Source organism: Colias croceus, chromosome 25, assembly GCF_905220415.1.
Source record: "Colias croceus chromosome 25, ilColCroc2.1".
NCBI classification, from domain to species: Eukaryota; Metazoa; Arthropoda; class Insecta; order Lepidoptera; family Pieridae; genus Colias; species Colias croceus.
The window spans coordinates 4,259,284-4,281,690 of NC_059561.1; the positions used below are offsets into that span (position 1 = coordinate 4,259,284).

The following is a 22,407-nucleotide window of genomic DNA, read 5'->3' on the forward strand; positions in this document are numbered from 1 at the left end:
TTTTATACTTTTATCATATTGTAAAGAAATAAAACAATACATTTTGCATGTAATTATTTATTTAAAATCCACATAAAAAATGACAAAGTACATTATTCACGCCGTCAATGTCTGTGATAATTCTTACTTACATATTATTTATTTATTTTACGTATTTGACTTGTGCCAACGATTGCGTTTGTAGCACAAACAATCTTTAGCGATATCTACACGAGCTTTATTTAGCATAAAATATATTTTAAAGCGTTAGCATTTAATTTATATTTAATTTTTTGTTTCATTACATTAATTTATTAGTTTTTTTTTAAGAATTTAAAACTAAAATTAACAATGCGACATTAAAAACATAATATATCGAAAAAAAATTCAATCAATCCATTTTATTGCGTTTGGAAACTTTTTTTGTAAATGCTTTAATTTACTTTAAATGCGTTTTGCAACTTAAGGTTTATATAAAATCAAAAGATATTTCATAAGCGATCATAAAAACATCTAATTTGAATGTAAAATTAGTTTGACATACATGATGTTCAAAATTATTTATAGTAGAATAATTTATTCGTCTGAACGCATCTCAAGAACTATTTATTCGTTTCAAAGTCCATAAGCTATACTAACATTTACGCTACAGTAAAAAAGAATGAAGAATCAACATAAGTCAAAATAGGCGGGAAAAATCGTCTCATAGACTCCCATCAAAAGCTAGCACATATAATTACATTAAAAATGAGAATTATTTATCAAAAATAATTTTAAAATTAATTAAAACAACTCGTGTAGACCGCGTCATATAACCCTTATGTAACTCCCTTTACCCACAACACATTACTTAGTATCTAATCTACGCTTATCTAAGCGACAACTATCTAGCTTTAATTATAAAATAAAAGATCGAATTCTACTCAAATGCTTCACGAAGTATCGATGGATCTGTGGAGAGATAGAAATTAATTTTTATTATAGTGTCATAATTTTAAATAAATATTTTGTTACTGATTAATATAGAAAAATCTTTTGTGAATAAGAAAAAGGAAAACCGATTTAGAAGAAATTTTAACATAGCGCGAGTTCATCGTCTGTTAAACCACTATCTGACAGCCTTCTGGGCACAGAGGTTAGCACGAAGCTGAAGTGACCAGAACATTAAAGCTAAGGTTCGATTCCCTGGTACACAGGAAGAATCACACACAAAAATACATTTAGATACAATACAAATGTGCAATTAGCTCATATTAGACTACACTTATGTTAAATGTAATTTACTCTCTATCTCTATTTATCATCATGTCTCTTTATATCTATGCATCGTTAGTCTCTCCTTAAAACTACCAATAAAATCGTTTGCTAACCTAAAACTACTAATCTACTATCTTGTATCGCAACACAAAAGTTTTGGTCCATCTCTGCAGCTCGACCATTAGTAGTCAAGCTTTGCTTAATCTCTATAGACCGGGATCCCTCGCCCTTTTTCGTAAGTGATTACTAACAAGCTAATTTTTCGTCAGTAGCTTCATTTTGACGAGACGCCCAACATTAGCTAGTACAAAAATTTCGTAAGTGGTAGCTAACAGGGGTAATGAGAACATAATTTGTTGATTTAGTGGTTATCAAAAATTCATTACTAACTGGTTTTTTTATTTATAATTCTTATAATAATAATCTAAATTAGCCGAAAAAATATTTGTCCTACAAAATGCTAGGTTTGATCAACGAGGTCCCATTTTTGCAACATGTACTATTTACGAGGTCATGAAAAATTATTACTAACCAGCTGATTTTTTTTTTTTGTTGGTTAGTTAATAATTATATAATTTAACGCCCACATTGTCCTACACATTACGTGGAACGTTTTTCTAGTCCGACACTCTTAGGTTGTAGTACAAATACTAGATGTAAAAATAATTAGTATCAAGTTGAAACTTCGTGAGTAGCTTCGTTTCAATGAGACGCCCAAGAATTTCCTTTACGAAAATGCTCGATTGTGGTAGCTAACAGGGGTAATGAGGACATAATTTGTTGATTTAGTGGTTATCAAAAATTTATTACTAACTGGTTTTTTAATTTATAATTCTTATAATAATAATCTAAAGTAGCCGAAAAAATATTTGTCCTACAAAATGCTAGGTTTGATCAACGAGGTCCCATTTTTGCAACATGTACTATTTACGAGGTCATGAAAAATTATTACTAACCAGCTGATTTTTTTTTGTTGGTTAGTTAATAATTATATAATTTAACGCCCACATTGTCCTACAAATTGCATGGTATATTTTGCTGATCCTCCAATGGAATTTGAAATTCATAACAATAAAAATCTATTCATTCTGTACATTTTTCTATTGGAGTTTAGTTATATTAGTACGCATGCGCGCGATGCTGCGTACTGTGTTTAGTTACTCCATGCTGAAGCCGACTATAACCGTGCTGTTTTTTTCTGTTGACTACGTGTTGGACGCTCTGCTATTTCAGAGCATCGACCACACAACCACTGGTGGTTGTGTGGTCGATGCTCTGAAATAACTTACATTTTTTTTTTAATTGCTCAGCAAAAATGGAGTGTTTTTTATGCAGTGTATTGTGTGATAACCCTCGCTTTAGAGAGAAACGCGAAGAGATCAAGAAATTTTCTCAAGAAATTTTGCTTTCTTGTCGAACTTTTTTGTCTGCTCGAAAGCATCATAAACATAAATATAGTAATGTCGTATTACCGGAAAATTGGAATGACGACATAATCGGGTATCATTCCTCTTGTTATAAGGAATTCAGAGTGAAATCTCAATATTTGTGTTATCAACGGTAAGTCGATTGAATATTTTTTAATTTTATTTTCAAAATAAGGTAAAGCACGCAGCCGTTGCTCAGGAATTTGTATATCTATATATATGAATATAGATATACAAATACATGGAGTAAGCAGTTACTGATCGCTGAGCAGCTACTGGGTGTTTTACCCTATATGATAAATAATTTATTAAGTAGAAGTTTTCACATAATTATATAAAAAGCATGATAAAATTATAGCTATTTTTTTTTGTAAACAATAATTTTACAAAGTACATTGTGCTTTACATATTTTACTAAAAATTTTGAAGTATAATATATAAATATATATATATACATTTAAGAAGGGTTTATCGTTCAGTTTGTCCATAAAATGCTCTTAAACAAATAAAAATGTTTAAGAGTATTTTATAGACAAAATTTGCATTTATCGTTCAAGTGCAACAAGGACCTTACTATTTATCTCAACGGATGCAATAAAGAAACAAGTATAAACCCTTCTTAATACAGAAGTTAATTTAACCGCGTGCTTCTCATTTTCTCCATTGAGAGTCAGAGAGCACAATTATATTTGGAAATGCCCATACATAATAAAGTTGATTTATTTCAATAAATATATTTTCACTTTACCTCATGTTGCACATAGGAAAAAGGAAAATTACGATTATTGTAGGACTACGGATGCATACCAGTTTTTTTGTAGGACATTGTTTTATTCGGATAAAAAACACACTAATGTATCACGTGATACTTTTGTCCTACAGTTACTAATAAAAAAAATGGTCCTGTGGTATGGACAACTTAGGAGTCTAGGACTAGAAAAACGTTCCACGTAATATGTAGGACAATGTGGGCGTTAAATTATATAATTATTAACTAACCAACAAAAAAAAAATCAGCTGGTTAGTAATAATTTTTCATGACCTCGTAAATAGTACATGTTGCAAAAATGGGACCTCGTTGATCAAACCTAGCATTTTGTAGGACAAATATTTTTTCGGCTAATTTAGATTATTATTATAAGAATTATAAATAAAAAACCAGTTAGTAATGAATTTTTGATAACCACTAAATCAACAAATTATGTTCTCATTACCCCTGTTAGCTACCACTTACGAAATTTTTGTACTAGCTAATGTTGGGCGTCTCGTCAAAATGAAGCTACTGACGAAAAATTAGCTTGTTAGTAATCACTTACGAAAAAGGGCGAGGGATCCCGGTCTACTACCACTATCTAGGTTTAAAGACTTTATTACTCATAAGAACAGTTTGTTCACTTAAAATGAGTTACACGCTATCTTAAATTAAATTAACTTATTTCTCTAGTTTTAGTTATCATGTAATATTTATACAAAATAAGCATAAATTCTACTGTACTATTCTTAATTACAGTAAATCTACTATCTCAACTTTCTTTCCACTCTACCGCTCTACCCACAACTCTACATACATCGCTCTACATTTCTACCGCTCTATCGACAACTCTCCTTACCACTCCCCACACAACTATTCAACTCTGCCCTTCTACAGGGTGACTGGTAAGACGTCAGACGCATTTTGACAGGAGCTTCTTCTCATGAAACTGCACAACTTTTGTTCTACAACTTTGCTGAATTCGTAGAAAAAAAAATTGGACTTTGTATGGAAATCGGTCAGCTGATTAGCGAAGTTTCCTTAAGTCCAATTTTTTTTTTACGAATTCAGCAAAGTTGTAGAACAAAAGTTGTTCAGTTTCATGAGTAGAAGCTCCTGTCTAAATTCGTCTAAGGTCTTTCACCTGGTATAATACCTTTTTAATTACCACCTGGTAAATGTTAAAAATACTTATCTATGTAATGACGATTCGAAAGTGCTACTAAATAGTAGTCTAATTGAATAAATGAATGTTTGAGTTTGAGTTTTGATAATTCTACTGCTCGAGCCAACCCACTCAACCCCACAACCCTCCCCACCTCAGTTCTTAGTCCAGGGGTTGCGTGCATGCTGTCCCGGTATCATATCGAGCAGGTACTGGCGCTGCGCGTCCGCCACGCGCTGCATCTCGGCCGCCATCGCCGCGCTGCTGCTGTTGCCCTTGCCGGCTGAAACGGGAACATTCAACAATAACAATGTCAGCTAGTGTTTAATTTTATTTAGTCTACGCGAGTATTATACATGTAGAAACTAAAGATTTTAAACGCGATTTATTCATTATATTGTTTTTCCCATGACCACGCTCGCTGCAAAGTTTGCGAAACGTCGGGAAAATAATCGCGTTTAAAATCTTTAATTTCTAAAAAAATAATGTTATCTATACGTCGGGGAACAAAGTTATTAATAGGTTGTAGATGCGCGTAACATGTCACAGAGCTGCGCAGCTCGCCATGATGGCACGTAGCACGTCAAAGTCTTTCGTGACATGTCATGGTGTCTCGTGGCACGTCATTGTGTCGCATGGCACGTAATAGTGTCTCGTGGCACGTCAAAGTGTCGCGTGGAACGTCATAGCGTCGCATGGCACGTAAAAGTGTCTCGTGGCACGTCATAGTGTCACATGACACGTCATAGTGTCGCATGGCACGTCATAGTGCCTCGTGGCACGTCATAGTGTCGTGCAGCACGTCATGGTACCGTGCGGCACGTCACAGTGCCGCATTGCACGATACAGTGGCGCATAGACATATACATATAGACAATATACATTTAACGCGCTAATCCCAGGAACTACTGGTACAATATGAAAAATTCGTTCGGTGTTAGATAGCCCATTCATCGAGGAAGGCTATAGGCTATACATCGGCCAGGAGCCATGCGGGTGAAACCGCGGAGTGCAGCTAGTCTAATAATAAATTAAAGCAAACACTACTCACATCGCTTGAGCGCACTAGCCTGCGCCATAGCCAGCTGATAAGTGTACAGTAGGGGAGAGAACTGCATCATGGCTGCTGCGGCTGCTGCTGGGGACACTCCCCCACCGCCGCCCACACCGCCGACACCGCCCACACCGCCTGCACCACTTAGACCTGGATGAAAAATAACATTATTTTCACAATAAAAGTGTTATCATTATCTATACAAAGTCGTAGGAAACGGAAAGGCTGTACAATTAATCATTTATCAAAAGAATACTTGGGCGTGATCTACAATCGATATGGAAGCCAAAAATTTACTTTTTAGAATTGCCTGTAAATGCCGATACAAATACTTTGGACAATAGTTTTCCCACTATATTTGTGTAATAAAAAATCGATCACTGGGACCATCGGCATCCTAACTTGGAGTCCAATCATATTATTATTTTTTATCTAATATTAAAATGTATAATACCTCTCAACAGTTGATGCTGCAAAGCCTGCATGGCGGCAGCGCTGTGTTGTTCAAATGCCATTTGCGCCGCGGCGGCCGCTGCCAATTGCTATTGAAAAAACACATTTGTAAAGATTTTTTTGTGGAATAGATGTCATTAAAAAAATATTTCTTGTTTTTTTGGAGATTGGTTTGAATAAAAAAAATCTAGATTAAATATATTATAAATGTGAAAATCGGCGAAAGATGTGAAGCCTCAAAAAAATTAATAGTTATTAGAGAAGTTTTATGGGAAACTACAATTTATTCAAACGAACGGTTTTATTTTTGAAGTGAAACTTCTTTATCGGGGTTGGAAAATAATTTAGTGTAACACTTTTTCGTTACGCGTGACATTTTTTCGTTTTCGAAGTGGTAACTCGTGATTCGACGTATTTCTGTAAAGTTGCATATAGAAAATTATTTTTTTTAAAATAAGGTCATAAAGAAGTTTCACTTCTTACGTGTGTACACGCACATATATCTTTTTATTGTCGTTTTTATTTTTCGTATTTACCTGGTGTTGTTTGCTACTGCTACTGCCTCCTTGGCTGTTGCTACTCGACGATGAAGCTGCGAACATATTTTTTATACGTTTTAATAACTAAAACAATTTATTACTATTTCTAAACTCTCTGCAACAACTGATTTTGCGAAATTGTAATTTTAAATACAAACAAAAATAAGTATTATTTTTTAATATGCAAGTGTGTTTCATATTTTTAATGTGAAAGCTTGGTTACTAATTATTTAATAATATAATATTTAAACAGAAAACATTACCCACCCATATATTCCTAACCCCCAAAATGACTAAAAAAAAACACACAACAACAACAAAAACAAATAAACATTAAATAAATAAGGAAATAAAGAGCGTCGAATCGAATTACCTTTACCTTTCTTGGCGGGCACGTCTGATTCACGCGCACGGTCACTGTGGTGGCCGCGCAACGACTCGGACGAACTACGACTGTAGAACGAGATATTTAATTGTGGAGGGTACATTTTTAGTTAAAATAATGGTATTTTTATAGTTTTATAAGACTAAAGAATAGAAAAAAAGGTCCATCAACAATTTTTTGACAGTTTTTAGAAAGGACCATGACATAATGTCAAATTGTGCGATCTCAGCAGTTATGGCATAAATGAAAAATGTTAATTTATTTATAATCAATTTTCAGACAAGAAATAAAGGACAACGAGAAATATGGGAGAGTTACATACATTAGATGTATTAAATTTATATATTTATTTTTATATCGAATTAGGTTAGATTACAGAAACTTAATTTCGAAAAATTATCAATAACAATTATTATAAATTGCAAATTATTAGACAAAATACTAAGCAAACTATTTTTTTTAATTAATTTCAAAAAAGTTAAGTGAGTAAACGCTAATAAAAAAAAATGTGCGTGTACTAGTGTACACACGTAAGAAGTGAAACTTCCTTATTTTTAAAAAAATAATTTAATATATGCAACTTTACAGAAATACGTACAATCACGCGTGGCAGGGATAAGAAAAAGATGGCGCGTAACGGAAAAATGTCACGCGTAACGAAAAAATGTTACACTAAATTTTTTTCCAACCCCGATAAAGAAGTTTCACTTCAATACACATACCTGTTAGGTTGCGGCGAAGGTTTAGGCGGCGGCGCGGACGCAGCGGGCGGTGTTGGAGCGCCCGAGCCGCGGGACAGACGGGATAGAGACGACTGTAATATCATACAGTTTAGTATACTACTCATTACTTTTACCAAAGAGACCTTTGGCTAAGAGTTTGTGTTAGGCTGGTTGCAGAGCTTGGCCGACCATCAGTGCGTACCGTCGGTCCTGACGATACGCATTAACAATGTGTATGACTATGACACTAATGCGCATGACAATACGCGTGCGTATGGTCGGTCTAGCTATGAACGGTTTTATGAATTTCTATACATATGACAAGCGCGACTGACGTACGCACTGATGGTCGGTCAAGCTCTGCAACCAGCCTTAGAGTTTTTTTTTGCTCTATTTAGAGTCAAAAAGCTATTAATGTTTTCCCGTAAAGTGTAAGTATTAGAGCCTATAAACTGCTCTACAAACAAGCTATGGGGCGTGTATTTCAGTTGTGATGCCAGGCCATTAAATATTAAAAAAAAAAAAAAAAATCAGTTGTGATGTTGCGAAATGAGTGTAATATCATATCATGTATATTGCTCTACCTAGAGACATAGAACGCTCTGCAAGTATCAGTAGTGCTCTACTTACAAATCTACATAGAGCCTTACATGTCTTTCAACTCCATATCTATACTAATATTATAAAGTTGAAGAGTTTGTTTGTTTGTTTGAACGCGCTAATCTCTGGAACTACTGGTCCAATTTGAAAAATTCTTTCAGTGTTAGATAGCCCATTTATCGAGGAGGGCTATCCATACTAATATTATAAATGCGAAATTAACTCTGTCTGTCTGTCTGTTACTCAATCACGCCTTAACTACTGAACCAATTTGCATGAAATTTGGTATAGAGATATTTTGATACACGAGAAAGGACATAGGATAGGTTTTATCCCGGAAATCCTACGGGGACGGGTTTTTCTTTGAAAACGCGGGCGAAGCCGCGGGCGGAAAGCTAGTAGGCTATATATAATCACGCTAAGAGCGGAGCAATGCGGAGTGAAACCGCGGGGAACAGCCAGTATCCCATATTACCTGCGAGCCGCGCGCGGAATGCGAGTGTGAATGCGCTGGGGGAGGTGCGGGCGGGGCGGGCGGCGGGGACGCGGACGGGGCCGCCAGACGTCGCTCTATCTCTTGCTCCTGTTGGAGAGCCCGTACGAACGCTGTTTTGAGTCGCGCTGTGTGCTCCGCCTGGGGATATGAGAAAAATTTGTATTTTTTATTGGATAAATAATCGATTGTATTCTAGCTAAAGCTTTAGGCTTTATAATGAGAATTTCGTCTGATTTCAAAAAGGCGAAAACGTTTAAAATTCTATTTTGTGCTTACGTACGCAGCATCTTAGAATGTGCGTCGCCAATATGGAATCCGAGATACGATAAATATATAACTAGAATATAACGAATACAGATGAAGCTTTTGAAATTCCTATGTTACCGATTACATGTCCCGTACAAATCTGAGGATTATTTCGAGGTCTGCAGCAAATTTCATTTCCTACCGCTTACAAATCGCCGGGATATTGCTGATGTCTTATTACTTTTAGGTATTACATCCAATAAAATAGACTGCCCAGATCTACTCGCCAAAATTTCACTATACACACCCTCAATTTTATCTCGTAAATATACTCCTATCTTTACTTCCGCAGTCAGCACTAACTATCGTCAAAACTCGTTTATTCTGCGCGTAAGCAATAACTTTAACAAGCTATCAAAACAGTTCGATTTTGACTTATTCTGCAGCAGTCCTTACTCCATTAAGCGTCAGTTAGCAAATGAGTTCTTTCGTCAGTTTGGTGGTCGAGTTAATATGTAATTTAATTAGTGTTACAATAGTATTAGTAAATTTGAAGGCATTTGATTCATGTGCGTAATCGCTTACATTTGAATTTGTTACATATTCTAGTCGTGAGAATCTGTAAATGGCTTATTGTGATTATTATATTATGTGACTACTTTTTAAGAATACAGCTGTAGATTCTAGAATCCGTAGAAGTTCACATGAGCGAATAGAGTACTTTTAATGTTATAAAAACGAAAAAAAAAATAGTATGAAAGCGTAACAAACATACTCTCACATATATTATGTTACGCTTTCATGCAATGGCCACTTACAAGATTATCACGTAACTGCAGAGCTGTAGCTTACATACCCAAATATGCTATAAGATTACTTATTCTCCATTATTTCTCTATTATCCAACCTATAATACTGACTGACCGGTTGGTTGGTAATAATTTAATTGAATTTATATTTTTTTGGTTTTTATGGCATTCAAATGCTTTATAAATATAAAGGGGTTTGAAACTTTTTGTATGGACGCTGGCATATCGACCCGCCGCCATTTTTATTTTTTTTCAAAATCGCGGTGCACGATTAAATGGTATGTATGGATAGAGGACACATAGACAAACAAAAAATGTCTCATAACATAGTACCCTAAAGCGTCACATTACCGAGATATTTGGAGGTAAACATTCACTTATGAGTACGACAAACACTAAAAATAGACTTATTACGTGTCTAAAGTAACCGTCATGAGAAGCTATAAATTTTGTAAACAAGTGTTCAGGAGTTCACAACATTTGGACCAACAAAAAAAATGAATTTGTTTAAGATTTAATAAATTATTAAGTAACAAATATTAATTAACATAAATATTATTTAAGAATAATTATTCGTCAGATTCAGATGTTTCCATTTCTGTGTCAGAATCAGTGACATGTATCAATTAAAGTAACAACAATTAAAGTAACAACAATAAAAAAGTGATAACGAAACAATAACAAAATTAACAATAACAACCAGATCCGCGATATATGCAAAGCAATGAAACAAACTCGTACGCATTCGAAACTCGAATGATGCGTTTATTTCAAAATGGCGTCCCGATAGTTCACAATCCCTGCGACGGACGCGTTCCGGTACCAAGAAACACAAACGATAGCGCTTTGCGTCGTTAAAATATGATCCGACTAAATTAAATAGGTTGTTACTTTCATATAACCCGTCTATATTTCATGTCGATTGAATATGGTCAATTTATTATTATCTCGCAGTATAAAATGTTTACTTAGTAAAAGATGTTTGTTTACATAATTTATAGCTTCTCGTGACGGGTACTTTATATGCATGATATTATCTCCAACTAATCACTCCCAGGTAGATTATTATTATTACAGGAAGAAAGTAGGTATTCATTACATTACTTACATTTTTATGTAATGTATGTATGTTTTTATGTAATGAATCTACTTTCTTCCAATAAACTGTTATTTACCTCCAAATATCTCGGTAATGTGACGCTTTAGGGTACTATGTTATTAGACATTTTTTGTTTGTCTATGTATCCTCTATCTATACATACCACTTTAATCGTGCGCCGCGATTTCGAAAAAAAATCAAAATGGCGGCGGGTTTGATATGCCAGAAAGTTTCAATGCCCTTTATAAAGAATAGAAAAAATTTACTTTAGACTTAAGACACATAAAACTGAAAGGATAGAATAAATTCGATTGCTCAGGCGGGTCACGAGTGGCTGAGTTGGTTAGGCATCCGCCCCGGAATGGCGCGAAGGATGCGGGTTCAAGTTCCGCCTCGTGATCGAATTTTTTGTATTCTTTATAAATCTATACATATAATAAATCTGTAGAAGGGTCAATTCTGTACATTGAAAATATTGAAAAAATAACTAGCAGGGGGTGTTACTGGATCGATACCAAACCCAAATATGTGATTAAAAAATTTTTGTCTGTCTGTCTGTCTGTATGTGAAGACATCACGTGAAAACTACCGGTTCGATTTCGATGAAACTTGGTATAATTATACCTTATTATCCTGGGCGTAAAATAGGATACTTTTTATCCTGGAAAAATACGTAGAAAAAAAATTAATCTCAATTTTTCAGTTATCCATAGACGTTGTTCTGTAGTAGGTACCGCGAACACACGTTGCGTATTATTATAGACCTAGCCGTATTTGGGTCCAATAGATATTTATAAGATGTCATCGTCCGAGTTACTCAAAATGGAGAAATAAACCATCCACGCAAAGACCGACATCCGCGCGGACGGAGTCGCGGGCGGAAGCTAGTTTATAATAATTGAATTATCAAGCTACGGTGACCTTGAGCGCGCGCTTGACGTTGCCCGAGACGCAGAGCTCGCACAGACGGCGCGCGTGGTGCGGCGCGGGCGCGAAGGTGGCGTCCTGCCGCCGCGCCGGCGCGCGCTCCCAGCGCCACACCGGCGTGAAGTCGCAGCCGCACTGCGCGCACACCGCCGGCACCGACGAGCGCGGGAACCTGCGCACGCACCGAGCTTCAGTACAGACTACAGAGTATGTGCGAGTGAGACACAAGAGCAAGGGAACCTGCGCACACGTACACCAAGCTTTAGCATAGTGAGACACAAGAGCAAGGGAACCTGCACACGCACGTGCGTCAAGCTTTAGTATAGAGTATGTATGTGCAAATGAAACCTGCGAGCGCGGGAACCTGCATACACACACGTACATCAAGCTTTAGTATACAGTACAGTACGATTCACGAAAGATTTGGCGGCCGTCTGCGCACGTACACTCATGGGATTTTTCCGTAGGACTTGTAGTTTTGTCGGAAATCGAGAGAAACCATTTTTTTCCCTTAAAAGCTCCCCCCTCCCACTTTCCGAACTCGGATTGACCGTAATTTATTTTTCCTTACATTTTTATCATATTTTCTTCCTTCTCTAATGAGTTCCATCCTATGGCGAGTTTTTTTCACTTTTTGTTATTTTTAAATGGATCTACCCTGGTGTATGTAGCATCCTACTAATATTATAAATGCAATGCTTCACCTAGCTTCAGCCCAGTTATTTTAGTTCAACGAGAACGAAATCACATACTAGTAAAAAAATAAAACAAACTCACCGATCTTCATTAGTAAGGTAGTCGACCACATGCTCGAGACCCACCAAATACACAAAGTCCGTATTGCTAGGCGACGGGATGAAGTTCATCTCTGGCGGGGGCGGTTTTGGTGGGGGGATCTGGTCAATAAAAATATTATTTATGACTAATATACCTGTGAGCCAATTTATTATTATTGATTTTTTTTAATGCAGTAAACATTTGTGCCACTTTTTTATTACAATAAAAAATGGCTTGCGACAAAATAACTTATAGAAATAAATAACATCATGTGTCAATTGAAAACTTAAAATTGATTAAATGGACAAGTTAAATTGTAAGGCATGAAAAAGTTTGCAAGAAATAGACCATAATATATGCGGAACATATTTGTTTATTCTTCAATTTCTTTCTCTATCATTTCTACAGATGCACATACATAATATCTATGTACAATATGATTTCTTTCAAGTTTCCGCAGAAGCAAAACTTCTAAAAAACTGATTTAATTGATATTATTTCTCATTAAGTTAACCCTTACCTGCAATAGTGTCTTCTCTAGTTGTTTTCTAAGCGCCAACTTGGCGGCCGCTTGACGTTGCGCCGGCGTCTGCGTGTCCTCCGAACTGCGACTCGCCTGTAGCAACAATATTCGTATGGCTTTGTTAAATAAATGGTTTTTTTAATGGATATTGATTTTTTTACTGGATACATAATAATATGTTCTTAATCGAATATTTTGTTTTTAATTTTTTTTAATTTTGGCCGGACAAAATTAGCTACTATGACAGCTTGAACCTAGTAATTATTAAAAATTGGGATTTATCCGACAGGTAATTTGAAACTTTTATTAGGTGCATGGATAGTAAGATACAGGAACCTGGCATTATTTTATCTTTATCCTGTCTGTTATGACATATGCGAAAACAAATTATTATTGACAATTTAAAAGGAGATATTCAAGATTTCCATCAAAACTATCCCATTCAAAATAATATTCTAAATACTGGACTATTATTTAATAAATATTAAAAATGGACATCACTTCTCATACTCACTGCATCACTTGTGCTACTTGTCACTGAAGAGTTGTCCTGTGCAGGCTTGTAATGTACAATTGTTTATTTTATTTACTGATTTCAAATCAGTTTGCGGGTAGTTAACGTATTTTTTTAAACATACCGTATATGGTATACAGTATGTTCCAAAACTTCAAATATTATTCTTGTGTATGTAAAAAATAAAAATAGATTTCTATTATTTGAACTAACTATTTACAAGACTATTTCAACGTCAAAATTTTAATAGCACATAATTAAATACAGTCATTTCATTTGTTGATATAAATTTGAGAATATGTACTCGACAGAAACTTACAAAAAATAAAACTAATAGCGTGTTAATAAATTGTCTTGATGGATTGTGCTGAACATTTTTGTTTGAAATAGTTTAGACTCATAATAATTCTGCACCACCACACTTTTTATAGTTTGAAATAGCAAATAAATATTAATATCACCTTAGGAGCAGCAAGTTGTGAGGCCGGCGGCGGTGCCGGTGTGATCGTAACAGACGGGGTAATACTTGCACCGCCACTCGTTGACGACTGGAATTCAATAATTAAAGATTTAGTATTAAAAATATGGTTTAATAATTATTAAGTTATTGCATAGCTTCTATTGCGGGCCTTGAGCGCGGGGACCGAATCGAGAAATTCCGTAACGAAAAACCTCACGCTTCCCACTCCGACGGGCTCGGAGGCGTGGCTAGTAGGCATGCTATGCAATAACTTTACCGCGGCAGTCCCCGAGTGCCACACGTCTTTTTTTATGGTAAAGTGCTCGTACGAGTACATAATCTTAAATGTACATAAGAAAAATACAAATACACATAGATATGGTAAATTGTAAAGTATGGTACAGTTGTGGGTAATTAAAAATGCAGTTATTTTTGAAGTGATCCTTGTTTGGGCACGTTGAGAGTAAAATTTCAAGGTCGCCTCATGGCAATACCGTCACGTCATGGCAATACTATCACATCATGAAGATTGGCGATGATTTTGGTATCTTTGAATCTTGCAAAAGATGTTTCACTTCTGACACATGTGCTTTGTAATTTAATATTATCACTCTTATTTGAAATTACCTGAGTGCGGTACGGGCCGGGTGTGAGTGTGGCCCCACCCGGCAAGCTGGAGGTCCTCCGGGACACATTGCTTACTGCGCTTGTGCTGCTTGCTGTGTTGTTGTTGTTGTTTGCGCGCTGTAAAAAGAAATAATTTATAATTAATAGTTGTAACCAAACAATATGTGAAAACTATGTTTACAGATCGCCTCACTACTTAATATCTGGGGTCGTATTATGTATGACCTCTTATTTCCAGGCAGTTTACGCCGTAAATTGAACTGACTATCCGTAAATAAGAGGTCTTAGACGGGCCCTAGGCTAGATAGCAGTCAAATATATTTTTCATGATGGAGGCAACAGAGCAGACGCGACATCTGATGGTAAGCAATCAGCGTCGCCCATATATTTATCTACATTCTACAGATAATATATTATAAACAGGAAAGATTTGATTGTTTGTTTGTAATTCAAAAATTCTTTCACAAACAGAAGGCTATATTATTCCTAAGTGACATGTAGGCTGTATTTTATTTTTTCCATTTTGAGTTAAGCGTAAAATACTTAACATAATAAAATATAAATTTATACTTAACATAGTTAAAAAATAAAAATAAAGCATGCCTAGTCCTCATTAAATTAGTATTGTAACTGATCCTTGAGTTGTAGAAAGTTTGAATTAAATCTGTCCGTTCAATTGAATCAAAATCGAGTTTAAAGGAGCCAGTTATATGATGATTACATACAAACATACAGTAATATTTAAAAAATAGCGTATTAACTAACCTTGCCCTGCTGGTGTGCGGGGGGTGGTGCTGGGGTCACAGTCACTCCCGGTGGCACCACACAACCACTGCCAGCCAACGCTGTTCCCGTTGATGATTCCTGTAATTTACGGAGTGTTTTATTTTGCTTGTTAATAAAAGATTTGGGTTTTCTTAACAAACAAAAAGATGTTCATAGATATGTAAATAAAATATGAATAATAGATCGCCTGTTTACTTGAGGAATTTAGGTTACATTCAGTTCGAGATTTTAAATTTTAATACCCAAAATGGCAAAAGCAATCTTCAAAAAGTGCAAAAATATGTAAATAAAACATTTAAAAAATGACGAGATATACGTGTACGCGAAAGTACAACAACTGAGTAAAATTAATAATTATTTTGATTTTGATTCTATATCGTGTTTATATTATAAAATAATTATTTTATTTAGCCCAATTATTAATCAAATCAAATATATATCAAATATCTTATCAAATTACCTTAACAGGTGGCAAACTGGTTGCCTGTTGCGATTGCCTCAGCTTCCTCAACAGCACAAGTCTAGTTTCTTCGGCACGCAATTTCTCTCTCAACGCGCGCAGACGACGATCGCGCTCCCATATTTCGGCGCTTGATAATTCCTGTAATTATATTAATGAATAAATAAAATAAAATTTCGTGTTTGTTGCTATATGTATTGGAAACGGCTTGACTGATTTTTATGAATATTTATTGACATTTTAGTAACAAAAAGGTAAAGGTATAAATGTTAGTACAGTTTGCTAATATCTAAATATGCCTTTTGACTTCTTTCATCATTTTTCGAAAATGTTTCGGATTTTGCGTACCGAACTCAGTTAAAAATTTACCCTGTATATTATAAATACGAACTAATATGAATACATTAAAACTTAGAATATGCACGAAATGTACATACACTCAATTATTTCAAAACTGTAACTAAAAAATATACACAACTACTAAAATAAACTACAAAACAAGCGCTATAACTATAAATCAATAACTGTTAAAAATATACATATAAAGTATACAACCACATAAAATTAAAAGTAAAACTCACTCTATGCCCCGCGATAGGTAGCGGAGGTTCGTTTTCCTCCTCCGATTCTTCATCGTCTCTGGGATCCCTTGGTGACTCTATGGGTGGTGGTACAGCACTCGCTGTTATAGACACGTTGACTGGTGTCGAGTTTAGCTTGCTGCTCACATCTGTGTGTGGAAAACATTATTTTTATTGAAGCAAATAAAAAAATTCATTTGTAGAAAAAAAAAATACTGAAATTGGCTTAACTATAACAGGAACAAATTCTTATGTAGCAAAGATGTTGTATGTACTAAAAGAGTACAAGATACAAGCTGAATAAGTTATTTCAATAATAATGCTTCAAATCTGTTGTTTTTAAATGTTTCTATTATTAGCTTCTCAGTTATTAGATCTTTAATTGATTCTTTTATGTGAAAATTGTAAGTGACAATTTAGTATTGCAATTACATAATTATTCAATACTATAGTATTATATTGGAAAATCCTCACACAAATCTAGCTGAATTTCACAAATAATTGCCCAATCTATAATCTATTTAAAATCAATTCATAGACAAACACATCCCTTTATTAGGCACCAAAATAAAATACTATAAGAAAAAATAACAAAATAGCTTACACTTGTTACCTGTAAAAGGTGCAGGGGTAGGTGGTGCTAATGTAGGCTTTCTATGCGGAGGCACGGCTGGTAGCAACACAATATCGGGACTCTCCGCGTAACTACGTGTTTCTGAGCGGGGGCGAAGCACCCGCTTACCACTAGCACCCTAATTAAAAATAACAGTAATCTTATTAATACAAAATTTTCGTAAAATGAAATTCAATTGAATTTTGTATATTAAATTATATGAAAAGCAAAAAAAGTAAAAATACCAGATAAACATTCAATTAATATATTAATGGGCTTATATTATAAGAAAACTAGCTAACCGCTCGCGGCTTTGCCCGCTTTGTCTAAAACCTAATAAATTATATACTAAAACCTTCCTCTTGAATCAATTAAAAAACCGCAACAAAATCCGTTGCGTAGTTTTAAAGATTTAAGCATACAAAGGGACATAGGGACAAAGAAAGCGACTTTGTTTTATACTATGTAGTGATTATGAACAAGATTTTCTATAATTATGCTGTGTTAAAAAACATATTTTAATAGCAATCAACAATTAAACTTTTGTGTAGCAAAAGTTGTAAAACAAAATGAAATAATATAATTGTTAATTATTATTTTTAGTTAAAGATAGTACTTACTCTCTCAATCTTTGGTTTGCATTAAAAGGAAAATAAAGTTTATTACATACATAATAATTATGATTATCATTTATCATAACATTAACACCATTAAACATATCTGTGTTAATTACAAATATTTAATTAACAACACTAATTAATTACATATTTCTAAGTGGCTTGCGTGCACAACACAACACAGAGCTGTTCAATAAATAACAACTTCATAAGAACATAAAAGGAATACATAATTGAATTCTATAAATTTTTAAAATTAAGTATCTAATCATTTTATGTATGCATGTAAAATAAATAATAGTTAATGCATTTAAAACTCCCAAATCAGTTGGATTTCCAATTCATACAGGAAGACAATTTATAATAACACAAGAAGAGTGTTTTTATTGCACTTTGACCACTTCATATTTGTGTTGTAATTTCTTAATGTAGTTATTGTAATGTAACTTATTGCAAAATGCAATACACTTACTTTTGTCATATTAGAGCTGTGATGTTTTATTTAAATGTCAAGGATAGAAAAAATAAATTGAATACTAGATTCCATATAACTATGAATTTGTCTCTTTATTAAATTAGCAGTTGAGACAAATAAATATTAAAAATAAAAAGAATGGTTTACTTTATTCATAGTAATAATTAATTGTTCTAATAATAGAAAAGGGATAATATAATACAGTTTACACATTGAATAGGGGGGTAGAGAAAACATCTATTGTAAGTTAATGTTTCAATCAGATTTAATGACACAGGAATAACATTATATTATAAATTTAAAATTTAAAATCTTACATGTGGAGGTGGTTGGGCAGGAGTTATGGTAAGGCCACTTGCTGTAAGGGCTCTTAACTCGCTCAATTCCGGTGGCAAGGACCTGCTGAAATAAGAGACATTTTATTGTATTTTTTTTATTACAGTAAAGCCATAAATTTAAATGAAGATCAATTATATAGGATATCTTTAAGTTTGGAAATACATCACCCATGTCTAGGATATGTTATTTTCTCAATCTTAATATTTTTGTCTTGTTTATTTTGTTTATTGTTTTGTTATAAATATTATGGTGTAAAAATTCGTAAAAAAATTTATGTGATCTTGTTGAACATCTGCATTTTGAAATTTTAAATATTTCCACACAATAGGTAGTTAGTTTGTATATAACATACAAACTAACTACCTATTGTGTGGAAATAGACACCAATTAATCATGTTTATCAATAAGTAAACATCATTTACCTCACACTCAGGTCGACCGCCGAATCGTCAACGTCCATTGTTGTCTGAACAAATACCCGAAATTATACAATCACTACGAAAATCGATACTTCCCAATTAGTTGGCACTAAATAAACATGCGGCGTAACATAATAACACCAAATTAATAGTACTCTATATTGTTTTCTGTTATTTCAACATGCTAAACACAAAATGTTCAATACATATTTAGATTATGCTAATAAAATTGAATTATTTAGATCATCACAAATCACAGGTCACAATCATCCAGACGGCTTCAGGGACGATTGATGACAGTTTGACAATAGATCCTAATTTCTATGCCACAACAACATCAAATTTACCAATATTTGGAAATAGTTTTGTATTATTACAACTTGAACTTCTATGTCACAAATTCGTACTAATTGTTCATTAAATTAAATTTAATAAAATTTGGAAAGATGCAATATTTATAATTAATTATTTCACAAAATATTTCATTAGTTTCAATCTCAATAATGAACAGACGCAAAATACAGATAATATACAGATTAAAATTTAAAGAATATTAACATAAGTAATGTAAATAAGTAACTGCTGCAAAGTGAAATAATTTAATAAAATAAATAAATAAATTACGTATACATTATTACGCTTAGAGTATATATTACAATAGTAATATACTATAAGTTATTACGTGTAAATTACGTATAATTTCGAGTTTCAAATTAATTGTACTCTATACTAAATAACGTTAAAAGTTTTAAATTAAAAAGAAATAAGTTCAAGAAACTTTTTAACATAATATGGCCATAGGAATGTATTTAATATCTAAGGTTTAATAGTATTATAGGTGGAAATCTGTTGTAGATTTCCTGTATATAATTTTATTGATTTATTATGTCCTCACAAGTTAAGTCACAAGTCTTTGAATTGTAATCTGTGTGTAGGTTATAGTGATATGTCAGGATTGAGGATATGTCAGATGATCAATCAGATCAAAATCAGATGCATGAGGAGGTTATGTTGTGACATGTGAAAAGTCGAAAACAAAATTCTGCACGAAAAAATTAAATATTAAAAGTATTTGTGTGTTGTGCATGGATAAATATTCACAGTTTACTGCTTAATAATGCCTGGTCCAGATTTACTTTCCAGTCAGGGCCTGAGGTTAGATGGTCGAAGACCGGATGAATTACGCCGAATAAGATGTAAACTTGGTGTTTTTACACAACCAGATGGAAGTGCTTATTTAGAACAAGGTAACACGAAAGTATTAGCTGCTGTCTACGGTCCACATCAGGTTAGATATTAATCATTTAATTCTATAGTTGTATTCTATGACATAGATTATGAGCGATCCTACTGCGTTTGGCGGGCTGAGCAGGGTGACTAAATCTGCTAATCTTTAAACAATTTGACGCTTTTCGAAAGCTACATCCCCGTAATTTAAATATGTTATTAAATTATATTTATTTCCTCGAGTTCTGAAGGTTTAAAAGTGCTATGACTATAATACACTAACAAAATTAGTATAAATATTACAATAAAATCTAATAAGCTTGCATTTATTTCCTTATCAATAAAACATATTGAGATTTGAACTGAGCACATAGGCTAGTTGATACACGAAACTAAAAATTAAAAAACTACTGATTACCTACTTTTCTTTCAGGCTGCAAAATCAAAAATGTCGACAGAAGGTGTTGTAGTTAACTGCCAATACAGCATGGCTACATTTTCCACTGGTAAATAAAAATCTAAAATAATCAGTGTTTTATTTTAGCAACATTGATATTATAGGTTTGCACTTGAATATTTTTTTTTATTTTAGGTGAAAGAAAAAATAGACCTAGAGGTGATCGTAAATCACAAGAAATGTCTCTGCATTTGAGACAAGCATTATCTGCAGCCATCAAAACAGAATTATATCCACGATCACAAATTGACATCTATGTTGAAGTTTTACAGGTATTAAAATAATATGATAGCCTTATCATAGTTTCTACAAGTATCTGTATAAATTTTGTGTATGTTACATTTTCATTAAATTACTTATAATAATACCTTCATAATGGGAACTAAGCAGAGATAGAAGAGGTATACGAAACATGTTCATTGTATATATATATAATTTTATGATACAATAAAAATAGCTGTTTATTGTTCTTCCAAATGATTTATAAATACAACAAAATAGACTGCTCTGTGTACGCAGGTGTGAATGGCTAAGACGCCAGTGTTCCCTTCCTTATTTATTGCCTGTAATAAAATCAAATAGTCATTGGTATTTCTTAATCTTAAAATAGTGGCATGGCCAAATTGGCGCATGCATTTATTCCACCCCGCTCATCAATACTTTTGTTCTCCTGCTTCTTTATTTATATTGAATGTCTAAATAAAATCAAAATGGCTTTTGTTATTCATTATTTTGAACAATTACATTTGTTTATCATGATTTAAAAATGTCACTCAGGCAGACGGTGGCGCGTACTGCGCATGCGTGAACGCAGCGACCCTAGCGCTCATAGACGCGGGTGTTCCCCTCCGTGCGTACGCGTGTGCATGTACTTCATCTGTGGCGTGGCATGGCAGTAAACCTGAAGCGTTGTTGGATGTAGGACATGTTGAAGAAGCCGCTGGGGGCATTTGTTTGACGGTGGCTGCTTTGCCTAATACAGGTAAGGAAAGAGTAGCTTATGTCTAAGGAAATAGGAGAAAATTACCCAGTCGACGCAATCACAATATGATAATTATCGACCTTAGGTTGAGGTTCTAAGGCCAAAACAAGCAACTCTGGCATATACAAATATTTATATTGGAAATTGGGCATTAAATAAGTATACATAATTTTTGTATTTTAAGAATTACAAAATATTGTATGTTTATTGTTTCAGGCAGCATAGCATTACTTGAAATGTCGCACAGACTGCACATGGATTACTTTGAAGTAGTTTTAAGTAGAGCTATGCAAGGCTGCAGAGATATTGAGGTAATCAATAAATATTTATATTTTATACTAATCTTTTATTTGGTAGAGTAAATTATTCATATATTTTTAAAGGGTTCTTGGTTCTAATTAAATCACTCATAATACAATTTTTAAATTATAATTGTTTATTTTTTGTAAATAATCAGCTTATAAGTTATAAAACTTTGTACTGAGTTATTTAATATGCAATTCTAAAAATCATTAATTATTAAAATTATTATTTTACAGGTAATTCTCGACAAAGCTGTTAGAGAACACTTAGCAGAAGGCTGGACGAAGCAAGATGTTGTTACCATATGAAATAAATTATTGCTCTTTCTCATTATGTTT

The 22,407-nt window shown here is 33.8% G+C and overlaps 2 protein-coding genes across 2 annotated transcripts; one reads left to right on the top strand and one right to left on the bottom strand.

Annotated features, from left to right (window-relative positions):
* Nucleotides 1-41: 41 nt before the first annotated feature.
* LOC123703180 (transcriptional repressor p66-alpha-like) lies at nt 42-19,613 on the bottom strand. The gene is made up of 20 exons (XM_045651093.1): nt 19,104-19,613; nt 18,660-18,744; nt 17,251-17,389; nt 16,638-16,786; nt 16,057-16,197; nt 15,576-15,674; nt 14,811-14,927; nt 14,185-14,271; nt 13,724-13,768; nt 13,207-13,302; nt 12,687-12,805; nt 11,904-12,081; nt 8,808-8,966; nt 7,733-7,824; nt 6,999-7,078; nt 6,623-6,678; nt 6,088-6,175; nt 5,631-5,783; nt 4,734-4,862; nt 42-930 (listed from the first exon to the last, which is right to left on the bottom strand). The coding sequence occupies exons 1-19, from the start codon at nt 19,139-19,141 to the stop codon at nt 4,735-4,737; spliced, it is 2,049 nt and encodes a 682-aa protein (XP_045507049.1). The 5' UTR covers nt 19,142-19,613; the 3' UTR covers nt 42-930; nt 4,734.
* Nucleotides 19,614-20,090: 477 nt separating this feature from the next.
* On the top strand, nt 20,091-22,399 carry LOC123703165 (exosome complex component RRP41). Its single transcript, XM_045651074.1, has 6 exons — nt 20,091-20,388; nt 20,761-20,833; nt 20,920-21,056; nt 21,562-21,766; nt 21,983-22,077; nt 22,306-22,399. Exons 1-6 carry the CDS (start codon nt 20,218-20,220, stop codon nt 22,375-22,377), a joined length of 753 nt encoding a protein of 250 aa, XP_045507030.1. The 5' UTR covers nt 20,091-20,217; the 3' UTR covers nt 22,378-22,399.
* The last annotated feature ends 8 nt before the right edge of the window (nt 22,400-22,407 follow it).

What these genes read in the sequence shown, in the direction of transcription:
- LOC123703180 (XM_045651093.1), bottom strand. Translation starts at nt 19,141, where the DNA reads ATGGACGTTGACGATTCGGCGGTCGACCTGAGTGTGAG. An exon ending in CAAGTAGCACAAGTGATGCA is followed by an intron (nt 13,303 to 13,723) that starts GTGAGTATGAGA and finishes TTGTTGCTACAG; the next exon opens with GCGAGTCGCAGTTCGGAGGA. An exon ending in CCTTCGCCGCAACCTAACAG is followed by an intron (nt 7,079 to 7,732) that starts GTATGTGTATTG and finishes CTCGTTCTACAG; the next exon opens with TCGTAGTTCGTCCGAGTCGT.
- LOC123703165 (XM_045651074.1), top strand. Translation starts at nt 20,218, where the DNA reads ATGCCTGGTCCAGATTTACTTTCCAGTCAGGGCCTGAGGTTAGATGGT. An exon ending in CTGTCTACGGTCCACATCAG is followed by an intron (nt 20,389 to 20,760) that starts GTTAGATATTAA and finishes CTTTTCTTTCAG; the next exon opens with GCTGCAAAATCAAAAATGTC. An exon ending in AAGGCTGCAGAGATATTGAG is followed by an intron (nt 22,078 to 22,305) that starts GTAATCAATAAA and finishes ATTATTTTACAG; the next exon opens with GTAATTCTCGACAAAGCTGT.